Source organism: Podarcis melisellensis, assembly GCF_964234715.1.
Source record: "Podarcis melisellensis genome assembly, chromosome: 14".
NCBI lineage: Eukaryota > Metazoa > Chordata > Lepidosauria > Squamata > Lacertidae > Podarcis > Podarcis melisellensis.
Window position 1 is genome coordinate 49,232,606 of NC_138546.1, and position 26,945 is coordinate 49,259,550.

The window sequence follows — 26,945 nt, forward strand, 5'->3', positions numbered from 1 at the left end:
GCCTTTCCTTTTTAAGATACACTGATGGGGAAAACAAAAGTTTTAGCAAAATTGTTTACTCCATCTCCCTGGCAAGAATCTGGCAACTCTGTTGACTTAAATCTTGGAAAGACAAACTCTTGGAAAGGATAGCACTGGATTCTTCAAATCCCCTTTCCAAAGTCCCTTCTGTTTAGCATGCAAATTGAATTCACTTGATTAGCAAAAAATTTAAAGCTTCCCATCTCAACCAAATTCCGTTCTAGCAAGCAGGCCAAGACTTAAGGCGTTTTTGTGGGGGAAACCTGCTCTTCTATTTTTTGAGACGTCATCTCAAAGCAGAACAATTTTGTTTTAATTTTAAGATTGATGTAACCAATCCTTTTTCTTAGGGTGGTGCTTTGCCAAGTGTTGCCGCTGTGTGTTCTCCATTCATTACAGCATGGCTTGGGAGTTGCTCCCTCGAAGGCTTTCTTGAAATGAATGGAAACTTTACTGCCTCATTCCTTGGCCAGCAGCAGCTAAAACCAGCTATAAAGGCCCCTGAATGCCACTAGAAGCCTATGGCAACAGGGCCATCTGCCCTGTGGGTAAAAGATGGCAATTAAAATGACCAGCCAAACTAGGCTTGAGGGAGAGGCCCAGAATTTGGGTGCCACCAGAGAAAAGGCCCTTTCTTGGCTACCACCCACTTGACATTTGATGGTGGGGTTCCTGTGGGAAGGGCTTCTGAAGATAATCTTACCTGCACTTTTTACTGGTACAGCAATCTGAAATTCTCTTTTCTATTAAAGGTGCAGAAGCGCTGTCCCCCCTCCCCCGCCCCAACCTGGCCACACCCATTAGCAGGCAGGTTCATATTGGAAAAGGAGGTGCGACACACACAGCCCATCATCCGAGTAGAGTGGCCCACAAGGGGCTGAATAAACCCCTTGCTGCCTTCCTGGGACTATACAAAAGGTGGGCGGAGGGAGAGGTTAAGCAAGCATCTGACAAACTAAGATACAGGGCTTGGGTTGTATTCAGCTTGTTGCATTGAAAGGGGCAGGCCTTCTCAGTAGTGGCACCCACCCTGTGTAACACCCTCCCTGCAGATGTCAAGGAAATAAAGAACTACACAACTTTTAGAAGATGTCTGAAGACAGCCCTGCATTGGGAAGTTTTTAATATTTGATGTTTTACTGTGTTTTTATACATGCTGTAAGCCACCCAGAGTGGCTGGGGAAACAACAACAACCACCATCATCATCTTATCTATCTATAATCCCTACAAAATCCTCTGGACCTGCTATGCTTTATGACAGGAATTTAAAAGCATGAAATAAGGTATACAAATATATATTGTGTGCAGAACCACAGAACCAGTGTTAGAAACTATAATACGAAAGCTAGGAACTAAATGGCACCTTAAACTGAGGTTATGGGCGCAACAACAGAATGTCTAGGTGCACTTTTTTATAACAAGAATACAAAGCTAAAAATGAATGAACTGCAACTAAAGTATTATGTTCATTTTTCAAATAGTCAGTCCTTCCCCTGCCCACCCCCCTAATATTATAAGAGGGTCTCTTCTCCAGTCTTCAGACAGTAGCTGTAAGTGGGGAGGCAGAAAAAGTTCTTCCTTTTCTTCCACTCTGCAGTTCTAATCTGAAATCTTAGGCCCAGTACTGCGCTCAAAGCTTAGAAACTGCTCACGCTAATGAAATTCCCTGTCACAAAATGCACCTAGAATGGTGGGAGTTTTGAACACTGCACAGAACACAGCTTAATTTTGTGTTTGGCCTAGGTTGCAATGCCCAGTGCTGTTTTCTTGCACTGCGTCCTTCCACACCAATAGGGCTTGTGCAGGAGAATTTTGCAGTTGATTGTGGGTGGAGTCCGCCTGCGTCCATTATGGATCCTTAATGGGATCCCAGACCCACTGTCTGTGGCACAGGAAAGCCACCTCTGCAGTTGTGACCCAACATTTCCCCACTAAAAGGTGGCAGCTTAGTGTAAGTAAAATGCAGTGACATCCGTAGCCGACCTGGAGACCATAAACTGTTTCCAGACAGTCTTCTGTTCTCCATAACCAACTTTCTGGTTTTTTTCCCTTGAAGAAAGTGATCAAACCACTTCTACTGGCATATAGAAGGACTACTTCTAATAATTGTCTTGGCTGCAAATTATTTAAGGGGAAGAATTATTTAAGGGGAAGAAAGTGTTGATGTGTATATCTGGCACAATAGCAGCCAAGTCTTGAGAATGATTTCCCTTTTTCTGATGAATAAGCTCTTTCAACTGTCTGCAAAATATTATGGTCCAAATAAATAATTTGAGATCCAAAGCATTTTTTTAGAAATAAGAACTAAGATAGCTTCTGGCAGATGGTCGGTCAAAATTCTGCTCTGTTCAGAGATCGCCAAATCATTTGATAATGAGCAGAATTGGAAGTTGCTAGGTCAATCTTCTACATATATTTAAAATATTTATTTTAGGCATAGCAACGCTTTCCCACAGCCCAGCACACAGAAGTGAAGCAGGCCACGCTTCTGGGCATGGACACAAATGATGGGGGAAGTTTCACCTGGTTAATTGATGTGCTTGCCCGCTCTCTGAGCATGTGCAAAAACAAACAAACAAACCCTGAACATTTTTCAACCCTATGTATATGTCATGGCTTTGGGCTGAGGAGTGCAGGTAATGTGGCCTATTGAATCAGCTTTCTCCAAGCTGATTGGGGAAGGCCAAAAAGCCAATATAGTATTTAATGCTTCAGTGCTTGGAAAAAAATGTATGGGTGATGACTGATGTGATTTCAGGAGTCAGAAGGTAGGTTTCCAGTGGCCAGGGTGCACTTTAAGTGCATTGCATCTTCTATCTTCGTCTTGGCTAGTAGAAGCAGAGTGAATTCTGCAGAAGAAGGGAACTGCAATCATGTATATTGGCAACAGCATGCAACTTGGTGCGGAATTTGGATCTTCCCCTCTGCCTGCAGCACCCTGCAAATCTGTACATCCACACAGACGTTCCCAGATATTAAAATCAGCGGGGGTTGGTGAGGGGGATGTTTCAGTAGTTCCACCTCCCTCAGTTAACTTGTGGAGAGTGGGGTAGGGCCTTCTCTGAGGCAGCCCCTAAGCTGTGAAATTCCCTCCCCACAGAGGCGCACCTGGCACCTTCTTTGTACAGCTTTCAGTGAATGCTAAAGTTACACCTCTTTACCCTGACCTTTGACAGCCGAGATAATGTGTTTTCAGGGCTCACACTTTTCATAGAATCATAGGATTTTAGAGTTGGAAAGGACCCCAAGGGTCATCTAGTCCACCTCCTGCAATTCAGGAGTCTCAGCTAAAGCATCCATGACAGATGGCCATCCAACCTCTGCTTAGCAACCTCCAAGGAAGGAGAGTCCACAACCTCTTGAGGGAGATGGTTCCATTGTCAAACAGCTCTTACTGTCAGAAAGTTCTTCCTGATGTTTAGTCGGAATCTCCTTTCTTGTAATTTGAAGCCCTAGGTTTGAGTCCTACCCGACAGAGCCGGAGTAAACAAGCTTGCTTCATCTTCCATGTGGCAGCTCTTCAGGTATTTGAAGATGGCTATCATATTCCCTCTCTATCGTCTCTTCTGCAGCATAAACATATCCAACTCCTCTGACTATAATCTGTTTTCCCTGTTTTTAATTTAATAATAATAAATACTCTGTAATTTCATGGATAAGAAAATAAGAATGGAACCTGCTGCATCAGAGCAGTGGCCCATCCAGTCCAGCACCCTGTTTTCACAGTGGCCACCCAGATGCGGGTGGGAAACCAGAAAGCAGGATTTGAACCCAGGAGCCCTCTTTCCTCCTGTGGTTTCCAGCAATTGATATTCAGAAGCATGACTGCCTCCACTGTGAAGGCAGAGCACAGCCATCAGGGCCAGGAGCCATTGATAGCCCTCTCCTCCTTGAATTTCTCTAATCCTCGTCTAAAGCCATTTAGGTTGGTTGCCTATTTTTCTTTAGTTCTTCTGAACTGTTGCTCCTGAAGTACATGGTGCACTCATTTTGCTTCCCGGTTCCTCTTGAGGTCCTTTCCTCTCTGTAATCGATTGCTTTTTCTTTTTGGTGCTGCCCTCCATGTTCCTCTTTAACTGCGCATTCCCCCCACCCTTTGAAATAGTTCTATAGTGCCCTTCAAAATGCAAAATTTCCAGGGCAGTTTGGCCTTGAAATGCAAAGCCCACAGGCTGGAATGGTGTTTTAGATTGTTTTCAAGGATGTACTCCTAATCTCAGTGTTTTGTTTAGGGGTGGGTGGGTGCAGCCTGTTCTAGATGGGGCCACATTTCCTCTAAAGGAGTACAGTGGTACCTCGGGTTACAGACACTTCAGGTTACAGACTCCGCTAATCCAGAAATAGTACCTCAGGTTAAGAACTTTGCTTCAGGATGAGAACAGAGATCCTGCTCTGGCGGCATGGTGGCAGCAGGAGGCCCCATTAGTTAAAGTGGTACCTCAGGTTAAGAACAATTTCAGGTTAAGAATGGACCTCCAGAACAAATTAAGTTCTTAACCCAAGGTACCACTGTAGTCTCATAGTATGGGGTCTCTTCTGGACCAACTGTTGTCATTTGAGAAAGAAGGTGGCTTCAGTGGCACAGGGATCCTTCCACTAGATTAGAATGGTGACCCAACTATGAACCTGTCTGGACGGAGAGAACCCAGGTGCGGGAATCTGGGCTCTGGTCAGGTCAATATCTGATTGCTACAAGTGCAGGATGCAGTTGCCTGGTTTGCTGGTAGGCTTGAGGCTAGCCAGTCATAGGACAGCAGTCCTGGCACAGCTCTACTAACTTACTGTAAATTTCTGAGCCCAGTTTCAAGTGCTGGTCCTGTACCCCAATATCTTTCAGAGTTCTCCTCCTGATATGAACCTACCCAGACACTTTGATCTTTACCTAAGACCCTCAGGCTTTCATCTCCCCACATATGGTGTACTCTCCCCAGTGAGATCTGCCTGGCATCATTATTAACATCCTTCAGGTGTCAGGTAAAAACTTCCTTCTCCCAGGCATTTGAAGGATTGTGCTGTTCGTTAGTGTGGGGTTTTTTTTATTGTTGCTAAAGCTTTTGCTTCTGTTTTATTCTTGTGTCTGTTTATACAAGAATTTGTGGGAAATTCCCTGAATAAAAGCAAATTGAAGTGTCAGTTCAAAACCCCCTCCTGGCATCTTGTGGAGCATCTTCCATTAGCTGTTGCTGTGGACATCTTGGTTTGGACCTTGATCCCTCCAGATCTTTGTTTCTCATGTATGAAGACTTGAACAAACAAAATCTCCAAGTGTAATGAAATAAAAGTTGTGAAGCTTAGTATATCTTTGCCTATAATCTCACCATCTAAAATTAGTTGTTGTCTTTTCAAAAGAGAACTCTTATTTTTTAAAATGATTCAGAACAGATGTAAATGTAATTGTTTCATTTAACATTTCCCCAGTGTCAGGCATCTGATGATTGTGGTGATATAAATTAGAGGTTCTGTGCCAGATGTCTTTCTCAAAAAGCACCGTGAATTCTCTTGAAGAGGAAGGAGTATCAGCACAGTAAATTTGGTCTGGCCAAGCACCTTTTTCGGAACCCAAAGAATCGAGGCAATGAGTTCTTTGCACCCAGGCTTCGAGAGAGCTGCGTAGCCTCTGGCCTCTTGTAAGACATGTCCTCATTTGCCCTCCATGCCTAGATATTTGCAGAACAGAGAAAGGATTATGTTCCTACCAGGATTCTTGATACAGGGCAGGCAAGTTCATTCTCTCTTTATGGCTGTTTGCCAGCACAGTATTGTCCTTCTGAGTTTGGCTACTATATTTGCTGGAGGAGGCTGTGTTCATATGGAAATGTTGCTGCTAGCCGAATGAAACCAGGCGTCGCAGAAGCTGCAGCCATGCAAAGGCATCTAAATAACATGTCAAGATCTTTCCATTTTCTTATTTCTTTGCTTTTTTCTGTCTCATATGCCTTTGGAATACCATCATTATGCTTGGTATTACCTATTCTGACTGATGTTGTATTTGTGCAGGACGTGATGCTTTTGAAAATGTTGTCATGTCAACTGAAGCTATCTTTAAAAAAGAAAGAAAACCCTGTACTAAGTCTTCAATAGAAACAAATTCATCTTGCATTATATAAATAACACCTTGATAAATTAGCCCAGCAATTGGTTGTTCTGCACACTATCCTGCTTCCCTTTAAGGATGCTGGATTCCGAAGGCTATTGGGTCCCTGCTAACCCTCACAGGTGTTTGGGACAGAAACAGGACCCTTCCTCCTTTCCAACAGTATCAAATTTGCTTGCTGTTTGGAGCAAGCTGCAGAGAGGTGGTTCCATCCATCTGGGGTTAACAACTGATCAGAAAAACACCTGTTTGCTCTCAGGCCTTTAATTGACCGGGGAAGTTTTTCATAGCATGATTGCCTTGAAATGTTTGCAAGGAGAACTATACTGTTTGGCTGGAAAACCGAGAAGCCTCTCTTTGTTACTTTTATCTCCATTAGAATGCCTTTCTGCAGGTCACTGTTGATACAAAAGAATAATTGGACACAAATCTGACCTCAGAAATTGCAGTATCCAAACACCCAGCGGAGGAACTTTTCTGTCTCCCAGGGCATTGAACCACTGACCAAGTTGTCATACTGGAACATACAAATTTCAAAGGAAGACTGCAGTGTCGAACCCGCTGGACATAGGAGCCAATTCCTGGGGGCTGAGGTCCCTTTGATCTCCCCAGTAAAATGTTTGAGGGGGCTTTCCCCCAAGTTGATGGGCTTTGCCATTCAAATGGGGTGTATGCACCACACCATGTGATTATGTGGGGTGGGGTTTACCTGGGCCTCCCCAATATTCTATTCAAGTTGGCACCCCTGCTGCTGGAATACAGTTCACCAAGAGGTATAGTGCTATTCCTTGAGGACTAAATCAAGACAAAAGTATGTTTTTTTTAATTACACAACATTTGTTAATCTCCCCCCTCCCCTGTGCCTAGATGTCTGTGTTAACAACTGTTTTTGTGTGTGAAAGATAACTACCGGTATTTAATCAGATGGTTATCACTGCTTGTACTTTCTGCATTTTATTTTCATCTGACCTCGCTGTTTACAGTTCTCCTCCCCTCACCCCAAGGACCCCATGCCATATACTCAGGATAACACCTTGTGCATCTGATCAAGCGGACTGTAAATGCAAAAGTTTATGTCGTAAAAAACTTGCTGCTTGTTAAGGTGCCGCAAGACTATTTGTTTCGTTCTCCAGTAATTCTGCTTCTGAGCTTTGCAGAGGCATTTGGTTGGCCACAAAGTGGGGGGACAACGGCAGTCCAATCCAGCAGGCTGGTGATTATTATTGTTTTCTTTCTGGGAGCAGTGTTATGTGCTACAGTTCTGACAGAAGTGCAAAAAACCTGCTCTTTCTTTTGAGCTCTGCCTCTTGGTCTATCCCTGTGAAAGTCTTTGCCCCAAGTGCACACTTCAGCCAAAGTCACAGTTTTGAGGTTCGTCTAAACTCTCCTACAGCAGAACCCATTTCAACATCACTGAAGTGGGGAAGCAGCATTTCAGGGAGCCAGGACAAAAAAAGACTCCGGAAAAAATGGTGGATGGTTACTCCATTAAGCCTCAGCACTGATTAAGATGCATTATGGGAAAGGCCTGTTGGAGTGTGGGCCTTCTGTAGCATCTGTTTGTGGGTCCCAGGGAAAACCCACTATGTACTTCAGGAACCTGTGGCCTGGATTAAATTTACATCATCCTAGCAGGGCAGAGAGCAATTACCCCTGTCCTAATCCAGGCTATGGTTGGAGACTTTGTAGGGATGTTAGCATAAGTGTTACCTCTCTAGCATACAATGTGTGTAAGCAGCTCTAAATGGCCTTGTCCCATTTGCCAGGCATCCCAGGCAGGTCTATGGATGGAGTCTCTGTGGTGCAATTAGTTTTTGCATAGTTGGAAGGACTAGCCCATCATATCTCATGAGCTTGACTAGAGTTGGGCAACAGCTGTTCAACTGCTGATGGGTGTCAACCCACAAATTATCTGTAGCACCCTATAATTGCTTGCAACCAGGTGACATACACTGACCTCTTATATAACAGGCCAAAGCTATCCACTGTGAACAATGGGGTCGTCTTTCCCCACATTTGCCCAACTAGTTTCTTTTTATAGTGACTTAAACAGAAGCAATTGATAATGAGGAAATCATTATTTTATCCCTTGTTTTTTATCCCTTATTACCCTTCCACCATTTTAAAGCGGGCAGATAATTGTATATATTGTGTTCCACTTTGACAGAATGTGCATACTTCATGCTTTTATGCTTAAAGACTTATGCTTAGAAACAGGAAAGAGATGGGGGTGGGCCTTAGTTACATCACCAATGCAATAAGAATTATGTTTGATATTTTGCTAAATTTAATTTAAATGCCAGGATTCTTAACCAGCCTTTACAATTGGCCTCTGAGTCATTGCCATCCGAGCTACCTGTAAGATGGTGTGTGTGCAGGACTTGGGAGACAGGACCTTCTCAGTGGTGGCACCATTTTTGTTGTTTTGTTGTTTAAATTTTAGCTATATTGTATTGTTTTCAGTTATCTTTCTGTGAGCTGAATCCAACTAATTTGGAGTTCCACAAGTTGATTGTCTGCTGAATGACAAAGTGCTTCCTCTTTTCAGTTCTGAGCCTGCTGCTGATTGGCTAATCTTTAGTATCTTTAGCAAGCATGGAAGATGGAACCAGCTTGTTTTCTCTTACTCCAGAGGGCAGGATCAGAACCAATGGCTTCAGTTTACAAGAAAACAGATTCTGCCTAAACATCAGGAAGAACTTTTGACAGTAAGAGCTGTTTGACTGTGGAAGAAACTCCCATGAGAGGTGCTAGACCCTCTTTCTCTCTTTCCTTGGAGGCCTTTAAGCAGAGGTTGGATGGCCACCTGTCATTTATTATCTACATTGCAGGGGGTTGGACTAGATGACCCTCACAGTCCCTTCCAATTCTACAATTCTGTGATTAGGAGGTTTGAGAACCTTTAGCCTTCTGCAGTCTTTGTAGCATTAGAAACTCATGAATTATTCTTTGGTTTTACCACCCAGAGCAGTTGTGGGCTATTTTGAATCGGGTTGCATTGAAATCTGTGAACCACCCTGAGATCGTATGATGAAGGGAAATATATAACATATACAAATAAATAAATAACCTTGTTGTTATTTTCTGAAGTGTGACAGAATTGTCCAGAGAAACTGACAATCCCACTAGAGGGGGTCTTAACCTGGAGGAGTTCCCTCCTCTTCCATCTTGGAGATGTGTACTTTTGTTCCAACAGAAGCTAATGCAGAACAGATTTTAACACTGTGGCTAATTCATTTCAATTGAGCCTGTGTTGGCAATTATGAAATAGGCTAGACATTGGCAAGAACTTAAGAAGTAATTATAGACTTTCCAAATCTGCAGAGTATAAATAATTACAGGTTTTAAAGTGTTATTGCGAGCCTCAGTTAATACCATTTTTTTTATCTTGGTTCTTTTGAAGATGTAAAATGCAAATTCTTACTGGGCCACTGGAGATGTTTGGGATTTAGAAGATGCTGCCTCTTCTGGACCCTGTTGATATAGGGTAGGGATGTCCAACAGGTCGATCGTGATCTACTGGTAGATCCCCACAAGGTTTTGGTAGATCATGGTTGATCTCTGGCTCTCTTTCCTTAGCGTCACTAAAACTGGCTCCTGCCCCGCCCCCTTGCCCCACCCTCCACTTTTTGTGAGTGACTTTCCTGACTTTCCCCCTTTCCCCCTTCCTTTTAACCCAGTTTTTAATTCTGAAAGTAGATCACAGTCTCTTGAGAACTGGCCACCCCTGCTATAGGGCAAAAGGTCCCAGGTACAATCTGTAGCACCTGGAGAGCCACTGTCAGTTAGCATAGAGCATGGAGTCACCAGATGTTGTTGGACTACAACTCCCATCATCCCCAGCCATTGGCTAGGCTGGCTGGATCTGATGGAAGTTGTCGTCTCAACAGTGCCTGGGGACTCAAGGTTGACAGTACTGAGCCAAATGCAGCTTCCTATGTTGCTATGGATGCAGAGTTCTCATGAACAAACACAACTGAATAGCGTTCCATTCCTTACACATTATTGCCTCCACTCTTGGCCCAACTATATGCATGATCATTCCAGGCACACTTGAGGCCTAGCTTGGTAGACCCCAAAGATACTGGCCTAGTGGTTGTCCTTCTCAGGTTTCAGAGATGAAATGCAAGTTCCTCAGAGATGAGCAATAATGGGAGATTGCCCTGGTTGTTGTTTTCTGTGTTTTACATGAGAATCTAATTAAACCTCTTGTGGTTTTATCAAGGGCAGTGAAACAAAGTGTGCTTAGGCCAGATTTATGAATAATCCCTCACTTCGTTGCCTTGGTAAATAAGACAATTCACCAAGGAAACTTTTGTAAATTGGAACAGAATTTGTGTGTGTCATCTTTGGGGTCATCACTGTATCACAAATTACCCATGTGACTTACATAGGTACAGACTAGAAACTTTATGGATTTATTTGCAAGCCTGACTTGATGGCCTAACACAATGGTATTCAGCACAAATTTTTAAAATAATAATAATAATGTTCAGCATGAAACTATTTTAGATTTTTTTAAAGTTCAAATCCAATTGTATGGAAATAGAAGAAAAATGCTTTGATGAGATCTGTGGACTTCCAGATTATCTACAATTCCCATCATCCCTCAGAATTGGTCATGCTAACTGGGGTTGACAAGAGTTGGAGACCCTTAGATTGTCATGTATTTTCTGTCTCTACCCCAATGAAATGACAAAATATTTTTGTGTTCTCTGCAGATGCTGTTCTGCTACTTTTATTTTAGTTGCCCGGTCGGCCTTATGTAAGCCATGCTGTTTCTTAACGAACCACATTTTATTCCCCTCCTTTCATGTAAGGAGATTTTGTTCTAAGCTAAATGTTTTAGCCATAAGTTTGCCATCCAGATTCGTTTGATAAATAGTTTTGTAGTGTGAGGCGATGCATTTGTGATCTGCCTGGTTTGAATACTGGAATACTAATTCCTTCAGTTGAAGTGGTTGGAAGACTACCTTAGTACTGAGCAATTCAAATGCAGTTTGGAAAGTTTTTTGTTTTTTAAACGAATTCCATGTTGCTGACAGGAGAGTGATTATGACTGATTCTACATGTCTGTGTGTGTCTGTCTCTGTGTAGGTGTGATGAGGGGAGAAGGGCAGAATCTCAAATTTTCATTTTCATTTTATTATTAAATTTGCATACCACCCTTCATGCAAAGACGGTTCACAGCATAAAATACAGAATAAAAAAAGGACATAATAAGAACAAGAACAAAACAAAACAATCACCACCACCACCCCATCACATTTAGGACATAGACTGTTAATCAGTCAAACGCCTGGTTGAAGAGGAACATAGTTCAGTAGCCAATAAGCTGATAACAAAGTTCATGTTGCCATTAGGTCTGAGTGATGTTTCGAAACATTGTCCAGGACCAGCATGAGGGCCAGAAAGCGATGGTGTTCAGCTGATTTTTGACCCGGCTGTATAACGTGGGTGGGGTTTGCCAGCCAGCCAGCGCCTTAACCTCCTTCACCAGGTGAGCAGGTGAGCTGCCTCCTCCTCCACCGGCTGGATGCTGCTGCTGGTGGAACTGGCGGTGGCTTCACCCTGGTGTCTCGTGGCCCAGGGCCGGTGCTCTTTCCTCCTCCCTCCATGCGCTGGGTGCCAGGCAGGAACGGCTGCCGCTTCAGCCCAGTGCCTCACACAGGTGTGGGGCAGTCTTTGATGTGAGCCGGAACTCCTCATTTGTGTGTGGGTTGCCATGTGGCATCCTGGCTGATGCGCTCTGCCTAGGGCAGTGTTGCCTGCGCAGCATTGTGATCTCCTCTCCCTCAATGCTCCCCAGGTGTGGGGCCACTACTAGGGTTGGCCAATGTGTCTTGGTTCCTTCTCCCCACCTTATTTAATTCTCCATATTTCATACATTGTGATGTATCACTATATCGCAATGTTTGAAACCTGATATCACCCAGCCCTAGTTGCCATCTCCTCCTGTGCTCTTTTTACTTCAACATCTCTTGACTTCAGGATGTGAAAGTGCCATTTGAGTCTTGAATCTGGGATGGATAGCATCTCTTTGTAGGTTGGAGGAACTAGACCTGGAATTCTTGATTTATTGGCTCAGGCGCTTCAATAAGCTCTCTGACAAACATTAGCAGTTTTTACCTGTCTCTGTTCACAGCCAAATACATGCCTGCTCCATGAGGAACTGATTGAAACCACAAGCCATTGGCCCTAAGCCCTTGACCAGATATAAAGTGTAATAGGGAATTTCCCTGTTAGCTGTAAAGTATGACAGCTGGGTGGGTAGCAATCATTCTTCCTTTGTTGCATAAGACAGACAAAACTATTTCTTACCTCTGATGTGTTCGCTAATGTAAAGACATATTTGTTCCCACAGAAAAATTCAAATTGGGATTTCCCATTTGTTTGACCGCGGTGCCATACTGGCAAAAGATGTTGATTGTCAATGTGAAATGTTGATGCATCTTTAACTGGGGTGTGCCTTAAGTTGTGTAACTGGCAGTTTGTGACGTGTGTGCACACACACATATAATTACTTATGCATGTACCTGGCACATTTTTCATTTTTCTGAATGTCTTGGAGAGGGTGAATGCAAAATAGGCAGGAAGAAACTGCACTGATAACTTAATGGCATGTTTGGCCCAGCACAATTAAATCTGGTGTTTGAGCTCTATAAGGCAAATACTGCATCCAGGACTCAAGACACGGGGTGCCAGTTCTTTCTTTGGGGAATTCATGCCTGTCCTATCCAGTTTAAACCTGCAGAGTTGGGCACATGACTGTGTTTAGTACATGTACCCATGGGTGTAGCCAAGACTTTGGTAAAACAAAAAAGAAGTATAAAAACAATTAAAAGGTTTCATATATATAGTATTTTTTTAAAAAAAACTTCCTTATATAAAAACAGTTAAAATAGTTCCAATGCAGATCAGAGTGGGATTGAGATCTCTTTTTAAAAGAATTGTTGAATGATGAAGGCCTGGAGCAGGCGTCAAATAGGCAAGAGAGAGAGAGACGGTGCCTGTGTAATATGTAACTGAAGGGGATTTCATAGGGTAGTTGTCACCAGACTAATGACCCATTTCCTATTTCGGGCACAGCTGACCTCTCTGGTTAGATGGTGACTGCAAGAGGCCCTCACCCACAGAGTGCACTGATGCATTGCATATATTCTTCCTAATGATGTCTGTAAAAAGTTGATTCTTCGAGAGCTAACTCTTTGCTCCGTGCTAAAGGCAATAGAATGTTTGTGACAGTGATTTTGTGTTTGTGTGATACATATTTATTAGTATACAGTAATTGGGTGGCATGTCAAAGCTATCATTTCTGGTGATAGCAGACCTTTTCAGTCTGCTGTTTTGTTGATAAATAATGTTCAGTTGTTACTCAACAGAAGGGGGTCCAGATCCCTTCTCCAAGGTGGTGGTGCTGTTGTACATCTGTGCCGTGATCAGAGTTCAGTTTGCTCTCTGTTGCGGTAGCTCATGGGATCTTACCATTGATCTCTGCAACCAGTTGTAACAGAGAAATCATGCAAATCACTAAAATGAGTATTAATAATAGGGGAAAGCATTGATTGGGGAAATGAAGAAAGGACTGGGGGAAGAGGAAAGAGCCAGGAATACAGAATGTGAGAGGGGCTTTATTCTGAGCTAGCGTGTCAGGGGAGTTGTGGTTGTTTTGAGAAGTATTGGGGGGGGGGGCAGAACTTTCTTATTTAAGAGGCAAGACAGCCAAAATGGAGGAAGGAGATTTAAATTTGTTAGGTTGTGGGTGAACATATCAGACAACAGCGATTCTTCAAACAGCTCACAGGCCAGGACAGAACTGAACTGAAAGGTTCAGTCAGCCTGCTTATATAGAACTCCAGTACAATGTTATTGTAACAACTTTCTAAAACTATCCAATCACTGAACGTCACTTTCGATCCCTTATTTGCATAACTATCTACAGTATCCCCCTGCTGGCCCGGGGTGAGAACTTCAGTACATAACAAAATTGCTTTAACGCTTTGGGTTTGAATGTTAGAGGTTGGAGAAGAGGCCAAGGGAAAGGACCCTGAGCCCTGGGAATGGGTGGGATTTAGACACTGCGGGTCCCTCTTCAGTTGAGAAACTATAGATGGGAAATTATTCTTCTGTAAAGGAAACAAGACTTTTCCTGTCGAGCTCTTGCACATCCAATTCTATCTTGTCCAAAGAACCAGGGATGGTGTGATTTATAAATGCTAAATTTTTCTCTTTTAATGAGGATTTCGATAGTTGTCCTTAAGTGCAATCTTATATGTCCTTAAATGCAAATCTTCTTGCAGCCTGAAGAGGAAGAGCTTATTTTGCCACACAGGTTGATCCTTTTAAACTGTGTCTTTGTGGGTTATTGTTTTTGTTTGTTACTATTTTTTGTGTTTTTATATTGTAAACCATTCTGTAATCCTTTGGTGAAGGGTGGTATAAAAAATTAATAAATGATGATGATGATGATGATGATGATAAAAAATTGCTTTCTGCCTGTGGTGTTGGTAGGCCATGGACCAAACCCTAGGTACCCTGGCCACTGACATGATGACATGGCAAGCCACAGTGCCACAAATATTGACTCAGTGAAAGCATGTGAAGTATCACAAATCAAAAATAATTTTGGCTAGAACATTTCCCCCACCCATGCCAGTTACAATGATTTCTTTCTGCCTTTAGGCGACTATAAAATGACTCTGCTTTCTTTCTAAGCCTCTACTCAATGAATATTTACAAGTTACTTGTTGTGTTACTGCTTTTACATGAGTAGATTGTGGTTGCATTATTCCTTCAGCAATAAATATTCAGCTTCTTGTTTTAAGTATTATCCCCCCTCCAGATTTTATTAAATGATGGCTAGAGGCAATACAGTTGAAACAAAAGCAATTCTCGTTGCAAATGTCTAGTTTGTCCCATCTCAAATGGGTTCTACGTAAAGGGTTTTTTAGCAACGTTAAATTGGATTTCAAGGAGTCAGCTGATTCTAATAGCCTTTGCGGACAAATAAAAAAAGTTGATCTGATTATTCTTTCTCTGCTTGGTGATGGGTTTATGTAATCACTAATCTTGGCACTTCTTTATCTAAAGCAGATTACAAGACCACTGTCAGTTTGGAGACAGACTTTAAACAGATTTAGTTAGTGTTAAATAAGTTAAAGTTAACTTTAACTTACTTGGAAAAAGAAAAGTTTATCAAACATCTGAAACTCTTGTTGTGGTTACAGTGGCATTTGTCAAAAATTTCACATATTTATTTACTTTTTTAAAATATTTATACCTTGTCTCTCAATCCAATGATTCTCAAGGCAGTTTACAAACAAGAGATAATAATACAAAGAATGGCAAAATTGCCATAAACACACACACACAGAGCGAGAGCGAGAGAGAGAGCACTCCTTATTCCTCTGGCTGGTGACTGGGGCCAAAGCATGCTTGTCTTCAGTTCTGCAGTCCTAGCTGCACATTTTTGCTGAAAGTTTAGAAAGAAAAACAAAAAATGGACTGTCAGCCAACAAAAAAACAACAACCACCCTCCAGAATTAAGAAAGAGAACTAATTCTAATGATGGTATACTACTGATGTAAGCAGGTCTGTTAATCATGGACATGCTTCTTGTCACCAGCCTGATTTCTTCCTATCTCAGGTAGGGGATCTTTTTAACCCTGGGGGATTTGGATTCCCTTGTGATCGACCTTCTGGGGGCCAGTGGTGGGTGTCATCAGAGGAACAATGGATACGACTCTTCCCTTCTCAACTGCCAGCACATTCTAGCCATGCCAGAGGCAGAGGTTTCCAAACACACACCTAATGTTCCTCTCCACTCAGGCAAGGAAGAGAGGCAGGACACCTTTGGCCCAGGCGAGAGCGCTTGAGGAAGGTGTGGATCAGAGCTGGTGAGGGGCCGTGGCCCGGGGGGGGGGGCTCCAAGGGGCAGGCAGAGGAGCCTTGAGGGCTCCTCACTCCCAGCTGGTATTGTTACCATTCACTCAAGTGAGGCTGGATCTTTCTCTGGCAGGATCTTCCTTCCTGCCCTGCTTGTGGGCTTGCCTTCCATCTGGCCCAGCAGTGCTCTGTTTATGTTCTCATAACACACAAGAGCTGCCCAAAATTAGTTCCAATGTTTTACAACACCTAGCAACTGTTCTGGACAGGGCAGTTTCATTTGGCCATCATGGCTAAGAGACACGGATGGGCCTAGGCTCCCAGAATGTGTTTGGCAATGCTTTTCTGTCTGTTGATCACTTCATAGAAGGAAATTATTTTTTTCTTTTCATTTTTATATCTTATTTTATTTTTTCACATTGTACATAAAACTACATAACTCGCAGTGCATCAACCATTTTGCTTTGAAATATCAAATATTCTTAGAATTCAGTCCAAAAAACCTTTCCACATATTGCAATGAGATTTTGGGGGGTTATAAACACAATCCTCTCGACGCCTAGAGTCCAAAAACAAGTGCCGTGCTTTGTAAAAAAGATGGGGTTGGGGTTCCCTTGGGTTTTTCAAATCTGGCACATCAGCTTTTCAGCCAGGTCTCTTGTCCATATTCTGGAATACCAGGCTTCCGTGTTCAATCCCAAGGCAGTATGCCATTGTGGGGCTATTTCTACAGAAGGAAGTTCAATTGGTTGTAGGGTGCAAGCCTAGGATTTAGGTCAGAGGTGGCAAACTGGCAGCCCTGATCCAGCCTGCCAACGCGCTGCAGATGACCCCTCTTCTTCTACAGTGCTGAACTGAGAGGCTTAAATCCCTCTTGCAGTCCAGAACTGTGATCAAGAAGTGTGGTGTGCATCCTTGAATGTGTGTGTGATCATAAATGGGAGTTTATGTGTGCTCAATTTTGGGTGTGTGATCACATGCGAATGGCATGCAGCTGTGGGGGGGGGGGATGACCACACTTGAATGCAGTTCTTGAACTAATTTTTTTTTTATTCTACCCCGATTTAAGCTGTGTTCTGGGTTGAACATTTCCCTGCTATGACTTCCATCTAACTTCTATTAGAGCACTTCATTTTCTCATATAATAATAATAATTTATTATTTATAATAATAAATTCCCCAGCCACTCTGGGCGGCTTCCAACAAAATATTAAAATACAATAGACCATCAAACATTAAAAGCTTCCCTAATACCCAAAGCTTTCTAAATTGGGGGGCTGATATTTTTCTGTTTTGTTTGTTTGTGCTAGAGATCAACCATTTATTACAAGTTCAAGATTTTTACAACTTGATTCCCCACCCCCGCTTACAGTTTGGCACTTATAGTTTGTCCAAGTAAAAACATCATCTTGGCTTCTTTTAGTTAGATGTTCCCAACAGTTTTAATGGTACAAGCTTAACTATACAAGCTATAAATTGCAACTAATTCAGAACTGAAGAGAAAAATCCTCTTTAATAGTTTTGCTGTTGTAGGAAAAGTGGCATTGCAGGCAGTTGAGGGTACAGAAGAGTTACTTTTGCGTTTGAAAGAAGTAGAGATTGAAAAATGATGGGCACTTTCACTTAGTCAAACCTTTATGACATTACCAGCCCCAGGCTTTAAAACATTATGGGAAATCAATGTTAAAAATAATTATTTTGGTTTTGTTTTAACTGCATTCATATTTTAGAGTTCATATTTTCAGGAATTCTCCAAAGCCTTAAGGCACTTCTTTCTTTTCAACTGTAATATGAAATTCTTGCTTGAAGAGTTTTCGAATTCATAGCTTTAAGTAATTGAGGAATGATTCACTGGAATGTTTTAGAACAGTGTGTGGCAGAGTTGCTGGGCAGGGACGCTGGTGATGCTCTGTCAGAACTGGCTCGTGGGGTGAAGTGAGGCAGGGGGAGGAGAAAAGCTAAAGAAAATGGGGTCTTAGCCAGAATTGGATGGTGGATGCACATCATAAATCCCTCCTGACATCCACCTGGTTGTCATAGAAGACCAGGCATAGGCAAACTTGGCCCTCCAGATGTTTTGGGACTACAACTCCCATCATTCCTGACCACTGGTCCTGTTAGCTAGGGATGGTGGGAGTTGTAGTCCCCAAAACATCTGGAGGGCCAAGTTTGCCTATGCCTGTTGAACACCCACAACAGACAGAAGTTCTTACACTTGTGGTGTGGGCCTTTGCTGCACAAGTATCAGGCTCAACGGATTTGAATCAGGAGCCTCTTCTGTGCCATGGGCTATTCTTGTGGTAGCCTCTTGTGGTGGGCTATTCAAGACTGGAGAGTGGGGTAAAGAGCCAGTATGGACTGTCCTGGTTCCAGCCTGGCTCCAGAAGCACACCTGGCCTGGCTGAGAATCCTTCCAAGCTAGGGTTAGGTGTTTGCCAGACTCCCATCATGTCTGAATGGCGCTCTAGTTTTGTCTTCAGTAGCTGCTTACCTACCTGCTGTACTTCCAGTCTGACACACAATCTGGTTTCTTTTGCCTGTCTTTTGCCTGGATCAGTCTCTTAAGCCTTAAACCCTTGACTGCCATCAATGCTCCTAAGGCCTTCAATGCAGTTCTCCCCCCCCCCCCCACTTCTGCCTGGACTAGAACCTTCTGTCTTTATTTGCTCTTACAGTTCTGACAATAGGAAGCCCAAGTGTTGCCTTTGGGGCAGCATTTGATTTTGGAATTGTGTATTCCAGAATCTCTTGCCAAGTCACAGGTGTTGAGGTGCAGCTTTTGAGTTACATAATGAGTCAACATGAAGCAGCAAAATGTTGAGCCAGACCTATGAATTACCCTTGCTCTTAAATGCATGATGCCCAGGACCTGAAGTGTTGCTGCCCAAAGCTTTATCTCTCCTAGGCTTTGGCACTTTGGAAACAAGGCCAAAAAGGCCCTTTTTGCAAAAAAAAGGGGGGTGACTGATGAGTGGTGTAAAATCTAGAAATTGCTATGGTCTTACTGCTATTAGGCAGTGAAGGTCCATAAGGACCAAGCACCACTTAAAACCTAAGAACTGGACATTGATTTAAGTTTTCTTCTTCTTCTTCTTCGCCAACTCTGTTGACTGCAGTGACACCTAGTGGTCATGGACAGAATTTCCTTCGATCTTTCCTGTCATTCTGATTCAACGAGTATTTCTGTAGCTTTTTCAATTGATTTTCTTGACAATGTAAGATTGTTATCACTGAGTTAGTACATACCTAGTTCATCCTCTGAATAAGCTGCCTGACACTTGCATTAGTTCTAGAAAGATTGGATCTAGTCTCCAGTAATATCAGAGATGGGATGTGTTGCGGTTCTTACAGCACCGGGCACCAAAAAGCTACTTGTGGACAGAAGGCTGCTTTTGAGCTTCTGCCAGTAAGAATTAGAGGTGTGGGTGTGTGTTTTGAGGGCAGTGATTTCCTGACCTTTGATACAAGAACTAGGAGTTGTTGTTTTTTAGAAAGACTGAGCCTCCCCCAGAGGAAAGTGGCATTACTTGTGATCTCACACTGAGCTTCCCAGGCATTCTAACCACCCTTGAAGTTCAGTACCACTACAGATAAAAGTTTGGCTGAACAGGAGGGCCCAGCCTTGTTGTCTATAACCAGGTGCTGCCTTTGCAGATAGGAGCAAACCCTCCAGCACCAACAGTGTGTGCCAGCAAACGTGACATTCCAGGAAAGGGAAGAGAGTCTTGCAAGTCAGTGTGCTCCGCCTCATCTTTCCAACTTGGTGGGCAGGGGAACTTGCTGGGACATCCTTGTCACTTCTGTGTGGTTCTGAACTTCTTGCCCTGTTCCTGAATTGCGACTCCTGAGCACCATGTCTGCTGCTGAGCCTGTACCATTACTTGTCTGAATAAAGATCTCTTTCTTGGTTTCAAGTAAGAGCTTTTGTCTGTGTGTTTTGGATAGGAGCCAGGACAGCAGTTTGGGAATTACTATCCTCTGGGGAGAAAGACAGGGCAGATTTGATACAACTGTAGTGGCATCTGTATCATAGCAGCCTTAATGGCAGCTCCACACAATGAATTGTGCAGTAGGATAGAATTTTGTGTGTATAGCCATGATGACACCTGATCACAAGTCACTTTCCTCACAAAGGTCACTCTAGACTACCTGTTTGTTGAGCCTTTGAATGTTGCTTGAATGGCTGTTCCCCTAGGTGTTCATACGCTCTGGGATCCTTGTCCTGCTGACTTAGCAAAACCCCTGCAGTAAGACTGGTTGTTTAGATGGGCAATGCCATCCTTTGTTAAGGACTGCTGTGAAAAAGCGTATGTATGGCACTCCATGCACTACACCCAGAGGCTTAAGTAAGAGTAGAGCTGCCCTTGTAAAAGTGGAAGCAAATGTTTTAAAAAAGCAGCAAATAAACAACTAATCACTGCTCCTTTTTAACCCATTCTAGTATCATTGACAGTGTTAAAGAATTATCATGAGGGGCAGGGGGAGGTCTTAATGGTGCTGTGATGAGTGTTGATCTAACTCTCTCAATACATTTTACATTGAAACACATTTATTCACATTTGCAACATTCCTCTCTGCATGTGTGAATGGGAAATGAACAAAAAACACAGCTGTTCTTGTGTATGTTTGCGATTGGTACCTTACCATTTCAAGTTGCATGAACGTGCTATTTTCCCTGCATAATTCTTCACACACTTATTTTGTGAAAGATTTTTGAGCACAAAAAGCATATGCTCCCAGTTTCTGTGCTACCTGCAATGTTGATCTCCTCTTGGGAATCCTGCTGCGACACACGGAAGAAAGAGCGCCCTCACTTTGGCGCATGTGTGCCACCACTGCCAAGGCTTATTATTCATCAAGTACCTCCTGTTGCACCTTCGTGCTGTACAAACAAGTCCCTGCTCATGGTTTGCAAACTAATCCCGTCAAAATATGACTGTATACATGAGGCCTGAGGTTTGAGATAACTGAACCTGTACAGACTGGCTGGAGGCCATTTATCTGAGAGTCTGGTTCACAGGGCCAGTCTTCCCTCTTAGGCAGAGCAAGGCAGCTGCCTCAGGCAGCCAATTTGGGGGGCCATTAAAGTGTGTCAAGTTGTCCATTATTCCAGTAATCATTTTTTAATGTATATATTTCTACTTTAATCTCTTCCGGGCAAGGAAGTGCTTTTTGGTGGGTGGGGTCTTTATTTTCCTGCAATGAGCCAGGTAGACTGCCTGCTCATATATCGGCTTGCTTGTTCATGACTATCTTTGCAAAGGCTGTTCTCTGGGTCTGTTCATCCCCCACATATAGCAGGTGAAAACAGTGCCTTTTCTGTAGTGGCACCTCAGTTCTGGAAGACTCTCCCCAAAGCAATGGTTTTTGTTTACTCCACTTATCTTCTACTCTGCTAAAGCTTCTACCGTTTGGTTTGGTTATTTATTTGATTGTATGTTGCTGTATATGTTTATAAAATCTGTTCTAGTGTTGTTTTTATTATTGTTTTTAATATTTTTTGTAACCTGTCCTGGAAATCTGGAAATAAAGGCAGGATGTATATATTAAAAGAAATTATAGTAATAGTAGATTGAAGCTGTGGCACATGAATAATAACTTTCTAACTAAAGGAAAAAAGGATGTATGTGAACATTTTGCCCTGGGTACCAAAATGTCTTGGAGTAGCCCTGATTGTGCACATCTAGGATGTACCTAACAATGCTCACCCTTAGCTTCACATAGCAATGAAGGCTGGCAGATAAGGGCTGCTCCCCCCTATATGATGCTGTGTGTACAGTGCTGGAGTTTAAATTAGATCTGTCACCCAGTGAGGGACATCTGACAGTGCAATCCTATAGGTGTTTCCTCAAAAGTAAATCTTACTGAACCTGATGGAGCTTCCTTCTGAGTTAGACATGCATAGGAGTGTGCTGTTAGCTGATTAAACATTGGATTCTAATTTATTAATTGATGTACTAAATCTGCACCAATGTGTGTATGGGTAGCAAGGGGGGGGGGGTGACAAAATATTTCTAATGAAAAAAAGCACAAGTGTAATTATACATAGAAGAGGTGCTTCCTTTTTTCTCTTGCAGTAGAGAATTCTTCTTTCGATACTGCTTGCCATCTGCAATTTTTAAAAAGTGCTTATTATTGTGGCTGTTAGGCACCTTGGGTGTTAGAGGCAGAGAGGTGGGGCATCAGTTGAAATAATAAATAAATCATAACTACTTGCCTGAAAATTAATTTAGATTTTTTGCTGCTTTATCAATCGGGGCATTTTCTAGTCGTTTGATTTTTGAAAACATTGGTTATCCCAAACAATTAATTGACTAAACATTGCAGCCCTCCTAGATATCCATAAATCTGTGTTTGACTAGGAGGCTGTTTGTGTTATGAACTGCTTGTGTATTTGTAGCTAGACGCCACCCCCCCTAACACCCCAACACTTTGTGAACCTGGCATCTAGGAACTTGTCAAAATGATAATATTGTTGTAAGCTTCAAATGATTTAGGTGAATAAGACTTAATCATCATGAATTACTTTAGGGTGCACAGGAGAGCAAATTATTTAGGTAATGGAGCTGAAAATGCACTGGGATTAGAATGTTATGCAGTCAAATAATTCCTTGGTTAATTCTGCTTCAATGCAAATTCTTGTTTGTGCTACTAAATATATATGAGTGTCATTGACTATGTATAGCTTCATGTTTAATCAATAGAATTAGAAAGAGCAACAGCAATGTTTCTGTCACAAATGGTAGTCTTTGATGACGGCTATTTTTCTAGAAAAAGAGGTGCTGGAACTTACCATAAATGTCTCCCTTATATTAGCAATGGCGCTCACCTGAGAGGTGCTGGAACTGTAGCATTTACCAGTTTATATACAGAATGTGTTTATGTTAGTGACCATCCCAGATTTGAACAAACATTCCTTATGAATATATCCCTTCTTATTTTGGAAGTTTCTTGTGCTACCAGACAAACTGCTTTCCAAATGACTGTCAGATTTTTCTCCCATCTTCTTTATTTCTGTCACCATCAGTATCGCTTCCTTGCGTGACAACATCTCATGGTGCTTTCTGGGTCTGGTGGATGTTCATGGCGAGTGCTGCTTTTCTTTTGGAGGCAAATCTTCAAATGAGAGCTGCTAAAATACGACAGATTCTCAAGTTGGTGATGCAACTGTATTGAAGGCTGTCCCATCTACCACACGCATGAGATATTTTGTACCAGCTGTTAGGACAACAGCTTTTGTTGGCTTATCTGTTCTGCTCCTACCTTCAGTGAAGGTAACAGTGAAATAGAGAAGGAAGAGAGGGAGGAAGATTATGGTGATGTGGCTGGTTCTAGGACAGGGGTTGGCAAGGTTTACCTTGTCTGGGCCGGTTCCAGCGGAGATCCCTCTGTGGGCCAGATCGCAATTTCTGGCATCTGTGTCTGTGCAGACGCGATTTCCAGTGCCGCAAAAGCAAGTCCCCACGCCACACTGCGCTGGTTTAGCGCAGTGCGTGGGGACATGCCAAGCGGGCAGCTCGGTTCGGGGGCGGTTCAGGGGCTGGTTAAACGACCCCGTGGGCCGCTTGTGGCCCATCGGCCTTAGGTTGCCGACCGCTGTTCTAGGACAACGTGAGTAATGAAGAGAGAGTTTAAAGTATTCTTAACTCAGGTTCAGGTTGTCCTCAAGACGAGGTTTGTGTCACCTGAGCTGCATAGTCTTCGCTGCCTGCTGTTGTAGCTGTAGCTATCCATTTGTACATCTTTGAGGGTGGGTGGGTCCTGACCCAGTCCTGAGACTGAATTTGTACAGAGAATAGCATGATGGCTTTGTATGTCGATCTAGTTGTGGTCTGATATTTGCAAGGCCAGTCCACCCATGAAGCAAGGGGACGTGACCACCCTAGGTGGCAGGATCCACAGGAACAGCAGATCTGTCCTTCAAGCATCACCTGCTGCTCCTGCCACCACTGCCACAGCGATGGCTACAACACACTCCTTGGAGGCCAGAACTGCCACCTCCTTGGCAGCAGCACCCCTCCACCTCCAATGCTGCCTCTACTGCAGCCTCTTGGTGGTTGGTCTCCTCTTACACCTAGGGAGGAGATGGCGGGGGCTGCCCTTTGAAGTTTGCACCCGCTCAGCATGACGCAGAGTGGACCCTTCCCTATCACTCCCATGACAGCCTTTGGTTTCCACTTCAGCCATCAGGTAATGTTCATTTGATTTCCTCCACCATGTTCCTGTCTCGTCTTCCCTGGCTGGGGGGGGGGGCACACCATTTTGTGGTTCTCCTCAGGTGTCAAAATATCTTGGTCCGGCCCTGGATATTTGATTCCTCATTCCAGCATAGCGATCTTGTGTGGCCAGTGGATGTTACATAACAATCTGCTTAATGTTTCAATCTAACCATATGATTAGCTCAAACCGTAAATAAAATTCGGTGCATGCCCGGAGTGTATGATTAAGTGCTTTCCAGGACAGGAGCCAAGTCTTGCAGCACTTTATGAGACTCTCTCCTGTTCTAGACTGACTAACTGAGCAAACTTCTGGAGCACCTGCTCAGGGATATCTAAGCTCACTTAGCTTGTTGTACACAGAGCTAAAGGGAAAATAAAAATTACAATGCTGTGGAAAGATAACCCAAATTCTTCACTGAAAAGAGCTGAATCTCACAACATGCATGAGTGAATTTATCTCTCCTTTCTTCTCTTTAAAGTAGTCATGAGGGGGGGGGGCGAGAGGCAGAGGACTAGGGCTGGTCATCAATGTACCACACCAGGAAATTCCCTTCAACTGCTATTTGGGCAATGCAGATTGCTGCCCATGCACTTTCATGCTATCTTCACCTTCATAAAGCTAAGATTTTGAGCCCAGTACCACATCCTGTGCTTTTCTGCACTTGTGTGGATTCCCCCAACCCTACCACAGTTTAACCACTAACTTAAATGTTTCTGTTGGTGGGTAGTTCTTTTGAAGACTCTTGCTCCTTCAGTCCCCTGGTGCCTGGCTTTGTTTGTCCAGCAGAGGCAGAACGAAGTCAGGCACTTGGGAACTGGTTCTGCTTTCTTCTGTCTTTTATATCTGGCCACTTTCCCCCTGTACTTAAGAGAGCAGCTCTATTGCCTAGTGTCTTCTTTCTCTGTTGAAGAAAAAGGAAGGGTTTGCTTGCGGGGCGAGTGGCTGGTGGCATCTCTCCCCTTGTCAGGAGTAAGCAGTATACTCCAAGTGGGTCCTTTAGAAACTGATGGTTTCCCTCGCGCCCATTGCATAAAGACTGTAAGATTTCTAGTGTGAGAGTGCCTCTGTAAATATATGTTTAGAAAAAATAATAATCTGTGAATTGAAATAAGCCTATACTCCAACTAGGCATATTGGAACTATGATTCAGGCTAATTTTCATCTAACATTATATTATCATTATTATTTTACCTAGAATGAAGTTATATTTCTTTCCAAATAACTTATTGGTTTTCATGTAAATACGAGAACAACATAGAACTACAGTAACTTGTCCACTGGTACATTAAATTTCATATGCAGTACACAGTACACAAGCAACATGTTTATTTATGCCTTATCAATTCAAGTATCCTCAGTGTAGCTTGCAAAATGTTACTGTTTCAATAATAACAATCCAGTTTGATGGAGGTGTGGTTGACTAGGCAGTGCTGCTTGCAGTCTCCTCCTCATTTCTGGAGGAGCCTGGGGGGGTGGGCTTGGGCCCCTTAGATCTAACTCAGTAATAGCGAAACAAAGCTGGAAATTTCTGTCATTATCTATGCCATGTCCTGTTTTGAACAGACACTGCATTTCTCACTGTGTCTTGTTTGCATGCGAAAAAGATTTGAGCAAGCACTTATTTGCATGCAAAAGATGAAACTGATAAGTGGGAAAACACCCTAATTACCCCTTCCTGATTTTTTTAAAAAGGAAAAGTAGCAAGCACTTTTACATTCACAAGGCAAATAGTAGGGGCAGGAACATCTGGCATGGGGTTAATTAGATGACCCCAGGCTGTTGTGGAGCTGGCCAGGGAAAAGGACACCAGACACCCTTTGGAAGAAAAGCAGAACACAATACAAATTTAGCAGTAGCATAGCAGGGCATACAGGAAAGGATTATTTACTTATTGTTCCACATCACCCAAATCTCCAAGCGGAGCAAGCAGTGTTCGAAATTAACCCCTCGCCAGTCACTTTTTGCAGCTCAGGGGTGCCACCTAGTGCCCAAGTCAAGATTTGCAGTTGCGTGCTTTGTAACTGGCTGGGCAGGAGAGTTTGGCGATGTTGAAAACCTGACATCGCCCTAGTGTGTTGTCTGCTTTCTGAACCCAAGTCTAGCCTTTCTGGGAGATGAGTTAGCAAAGTCTGCTGATGACACCAAATTGTCTGTGGTAGTTTTTAACTAAAAGTGGCTGTGGGGTGCTCCAAACTGGGTGAATGAGTATTAAAATGATAAATCTGATTCGATGTTAACAAGTGTAAAGTGATGCTTGCTGGGGCAAAATATCCTAACATTACATATATGATAATGTGGTCTGAGCTGGTGGTGGCTGACCAAGCTTAGGGTCCCAGTGGATAGCTCAATTAAGAAGTTGACCCAGGTTGTGGGAAATGACTGAAATGAAAATAGAACTGGAAATATCATAAAGGCCTCATACAAGTTTATGGAGCAGCTGCACTGGGAATACTGTGTCCAATTCTTGTCACCACATCTCTTAAAAGCAGACATGTCCAACGCGTCAGTCCCGATCGATGAGTAGATCCTGCAAAGAATTCTAGTTGATCACCACCCACCCTCCACTGGAGACGGTGGGAGGAGCTATTTTGACGCTGCACATGCACCCACCCCTGCCCTGTCAGTGTGCGTCTGCCCACAGTACACCCATCCCTGCCCCCTTGGGAGAAGCAGCCACGGCCTGCCTGCCCACCCTGCTGGAATTTTTAAAAGAAATGATAGAGC

General features: G+C 43.1%; 1 protein-coding gene across 5 annotated transcripts in view; it reads left to right on the forward strand.

The window, feature by feature from the left end:
* Nucleotides 1–26,945, forward strand: part of RORA (RAR related orphan receptor A) — a gene marked incomplete at its 5' end in the record, with an annotated part of 352,476 nt that overhangs the window by 288,895 nt on the left and 36,636 nt on the right. Inside the window, one exon of one of the 5 annotated variants that reach the window (XM_081887710.1) lies at nt 10,154–10,241. The exons of 3 other annotated variants lie outside the window; for them this stretch is intronic. In XM_081887710.1, coding sequence (XP_081743836.1) covers nt 10,235–10,241 — 7 coding nt within the window. Of the gene's footprint in view, nt 1–10,153; nt 10,242–19,117; nt 19,179–26,945 lie in introns of those variants that run through there. One more of the 5 variants, XM_081887707.1, reaches the window with a different exon arrangement.